This window comes from Centruroides sculpturatus, unplaced genomic scaffold (genome assembly GCF_000671375.1).
Source record: "Centruroides sculpturatus isolate CEXI.00-Female unplaced genomic scaffold, Cexi_2.0 scaffold4, whole genome shotgun sequence".
Classification (NCBI taxonomy): domain Eukaryota; kingdom Metazoa; phylum Arthropoda; class Arachnida; order Scorpiones; family Buthidae; genus Centruroides; species Centruroides sculpturatus.
In genome coordinates this window covers 1,458,870-1,463,451 of record NW_019384444.1, presented here as the reverse complement: position 1 = coordinate 1,463,451, position 4,582 = coordinate 1,458,870, and the positions used below count along the sequence as shown (strand labels likewise).

General features: G+C 36.4%; 1 protein-coding gene across 1 annotated transcript; it reads left to right on the top strand.

Moving 5' to 3' along the window:
• Positions 1-951: 951 nt before the first annotated feature.
• LOC111620260 lies at positions 952-3,389 on the top strand. The gene has a single exon (XM_023362155.1). The coding sequence runs from the start codon at positions 1,143-1,145 to the stop codon at positions 3,387-3,389; it is 2,247 nt and encodes a 748-aa protein (XP_023217923.1). The 5' UTR covers positions 952-1,142.
• Positions 3,390-4,582: the final 1,193 nt, after the last annotated feature.

Below are 4,582 nucleotides of genomic sequence, written 5' to 3'. Positions count from 1 at the left end.
CTATGTAGTTGGATACGACAGACATTACATTTTCTAATTGCATAGCTTTTGCACATAGATTTTCTTGATGGATGATGCGATGAGATATAAATAATTTAGAAAAATTCTGTTCTCCCATTTTTTGTTTGAATAAGGAAATGACTCCCTTATTTTTTCCTGTCATTGCTGCAGCAACACTTCAGAAAATAATATTCAATTTAAACTAGACGAATTACATCGAAAAATATTTATTTATAATTTCTTCTAAACATCTCGCGGGCCGGATAGAAACTTTTCACGGGCCGTAGCTGGCCCGCGAAAACAGTTACAGCAAAACTACTTCAATTTACTTGATGATCATTTAGGATGTTCCAAGGAGAATCACACACAGTCAGTTCACCAACTTCTCCAAACGTTTACCCGATTCAGGAATTTTCAATTAATAAAATTGAAAACAATGTAACGCAGTTTATGAAGTTACACTGTCAAATTGAGTTGCTGTACAGCAAAGGCTGCCCATCGATCAAGATAATGACAGTCGCAGAAAAATTTTGAAAATTGCAAACTAAATACCCCCGAGCTATTCAACACTGACAGGTCCAATATACCATGATGTGCAAGACGCCATATCCACAAGTATATGAGTCAAAGGCCCATCACCCACGAATACCATTGACACATTAAGCAAGTAAAGTTATCACTATATGTGCAGTAGTTCATAAGTCACTAGGCTCTTGGCTTATGGTGTGACCACCATCATTTAAGTATGAATTGTGTTGATATCATTGAATTTTTTAATAAGTATATTCAGATAGTAGAATATTCCTTTGTTATTAACTAAGTCATGTTGTGAACAAGGCCAAGAAATGCCGTACTGATTAACAATTGTTATTAAATCTGACCGTTCCTGTTCAAGCATTAGGCAGTTGAATATGTTATACTTATATAATGAACGAACTGGATAAATATACTAATAATAAAACACACCTTTAATAATCCAGCTAATAAAAATTAATAATATAATAACGTTTTCAACCGTTTCTTAACGATCTTCTCCAGTTCGTTTGTTATATAAGTATACCGATGGCTACACCGGCCAAACAGTATAAGAAGCTGACCCTTAAATTATGTAAAGCAAGGGCTAAATTTGATTTTCTATCTCAATGGTGCCTTTCCGTCTTAATGGTGCCTTTCCAATGTCTATTTATCGAATACGATTGCCCACGGGATGTAATTCGCTAATCCCAAAATTGAGACAGCTGTGCCTCAGAAAGGCTATCAGGAATACAAGACGCAAAACGTACGCTATTTTGTACAAGCTGATAAAGATGGAGAACTACCTGTATGAACAAAACCCACAACTTCTAGCGTTCGTGAATAAAAGTGTTGTTAAGTTGACACAGAATGTCGAAAGAAATTTAAAACGCAATTACATCAAGAAACTAAGATGGATATTCCGGATGCAGAATATTAAACCGAGCATAAGCAGAAACACCCATATCACCGCATGGGATAACATCGTACCCCCACAATGCATTTTGGAAGCCTTGGATTACGGTCCACTTTATGCTCCGCCCCCTTTGCCAAAGCCAGAGACCTTCATACCGGATATTGAATTGGTCATTAAAGGCATGAACGAAACAAATCAGGATTTTATTCGTTGGAAAACCAGATTCCGGGCGACAAAGGAGGTAAAAAGCAATGAGACGAACACACAGCGATTTCGAAACATCATAAAGAATTCGAGACATTGGTTACAACAGAACAACATAGTCCTAATGAAGGCCGATAAATCGAAAGGGGTGGTATTGCTAAAACGATCAACTTACAACGGGAAATTACGTGAATATATTGCAAGCACTGAATGTCAACCTGCACCCGTCCATTTTTTAGAAACCCTACAGCAAAGGGTCAAAAGGTTCACGTCCACTCCTTTAGCACGGCTCTTACATATGCAAAACTCCATCGTCCGTGCACCAAGAGAACCGAGAATATTTGCTTTCGCCAAAACACACAAACCGGGATACCAAATACGCCCTGTAATAGAGAAATGTAACTCTCCAACATTCTTAATAGAAAAACAACTGGTCAAATTTTTTCAATCTAAAGCTCATCGCCATCCATTCTCGATTAACAACTCACTACAACTAATAGAAGATCTCAAAAACATTTCTTTAATGGACGATGAATATATGACGGTCTTGGACTTTAAGTCGATGTATCCATCGATAAAATTGTCTCCTTGTTTCTGCGCATTAAGAGATTTTTTATTTGCCAATGTTGAAAATGCAACACGTCATCACAATCAAATACTAGAACTCGCACACCTGGTGTGTTATACATCGTTTTTTGAGTTTGAGAACGAATTATATTTGCAGGGAAGAGGCGTACCGATGGGTAGTCCCACTTCGGCTATTCTATGTGAGTTGGTCTTACGGCATCTCGAAAACAAAATTCTACCCGAATTCCAACACCTTATCATTTTGTACGCCAGATACGTCGACGATATATTCATCTTGTGGCAACGAAAACCTAACCTACAGCAATTTTTGGATAGGATCAATAATAACCCTTACGGTTTATTACTACAAGTGGACCAGGAGAGTGATGATACTGTAAATTTTTTGGACATTTCCATCGCTTGCAGACAGGGAGAAATCAGGACCGGCATATACAGAAAACCGTGCTTTCAACCCACTTTAATTCCGCATAATTCAATCGATCCGCATCACATCAAATTGGCGGCCTTTAGGTCCTGGATAAAAAGGGCTTATACACATTGTTCTAGCATAAAAGACACAATGGCGGAGCTAAACTACATTCTAAAGATTGCGGAACAACAAGGATACCAAAAGGAAATCATAAAGAATCTTATTACATCCTTCCAAACAACTAAACAACAGCATCCCACAGTAGACGGTAGACAAAGGATGGTTTTAAATTATATCCCGTTTTTAAGACAAATACATAAAGAAACGGCCAAGACTAATGATTTCAGTATAGTATATCGACGCAATCCTACAGTTTTCAAGCTATTAAGAAACGATAAGAAGCATTATGACTGGAAATCGGCATCGGGAATCTACTCTATACCATTACACGATCAGCGTTTTAATTCGGATCTTGTCTATGTAGGCGCAACAATGCGCAAATTACAACAACGTATCAAGGAACATAAATATACGATTAATAAGAAAATTGATAACACCGTGCTATCGTCTTACGCAACGCAACACGACATCCAAGTCCATTGGGATCGGGCGGAAATTATTAAACCAACGACAAATTTACATACAATGAAATATCTGGAGAAATTAGAGATCTTTAAAGCACACAAGAAAACGGGATGCATCAACCATAGAGATGCGGACTCTTTACCTACCGCTTGGCGATCTTTTTACAAGAATTAATGTCTTTATTTATTTTTATTTATTAAGGGGCATTTTTTCGAATTAATTTTTATTTTTCATTTATTTTATCTACTTTTCTGTTATTTATATTTTAATTTCATATTTACGTTCTTTTTGTGTTCGATTTTATTCTATGTTATGGTAACTGAAGAAGATCGTTAAGAAACGGTCGAAAACGTTATTATATTATTAATTTTTATTAGCTGGATTATTAAAGGTGTGTTTTATTATTGTTAGAAGAGATGGCCTGGCCTGACAGACAGGTGTGACGTGAATCAGACTTCCCTTGAAAAATTTTTGAGTTACCTAGATCAATTCCAGGCCTCCAGAGTGGTAGGCTGATGTCTTAATTGCCTTAGCTATTCAATCATTCACATTACTGGTGCTGCATATTTCTATAAACCTCAAAAATAAGCCTGTGAATTTATTCTTAAATACTAAGCCTATTGGTATACCATCTTATTTCAACCATAACTATGATAGACAAATTCTGGAACTGAATGAAGTTTTGTTCCACTGTCTTCCTCAGTGTTAAAAAAAAATTAATTATAAGAAGTTTTAAAACTTATGGAATAGTGTATTTATTCTGTATCTAACAGTTATCTAGAAATATGAATAATCTATATATATAAAAATGAATGTGTGTGTGTGTGTCTGTCTGTCTGTCCGTCCTTTATGCATTACCACACCGTTTATCCGATTGCCGTGAAACTTTGGGAAGTTGTTTAATATACTCCGGCGAAGGTTTGTGGCATAGTACGATTGCCATGAAACTTTGGAAAGTTTTTTTAATTTTTTAATACACTCCCGCGAAGTACATTTATCCTACGATAGATGGCGCGCGTTTACACGAGCATTTGCGCACAGTGTGTTCGATCGATTTCAAATTGTGAAGACCATTTCCACCCTTCAAAAAATATCTCTATATATGCATTTGTGAACTGTTATTTACGATATTTATAATAATTTTTGTTTAATCATTTGATTGTTGCTGCTTCCCTCGTGTTACATAATTTTTTTTTAACCGAAAGCAGCACAACATACTGTCCAACAGGTTTTGTCGACACAGAAGATTCGGATCATTCAGTCAATCTGGGACAATGGCGTGATGAGCAAAAACACTTACATAAATGTGGTTGGCAAAAATCTAACACATATAGTTGTGACGCAAAAGTGTTACGTGACAAACTTGC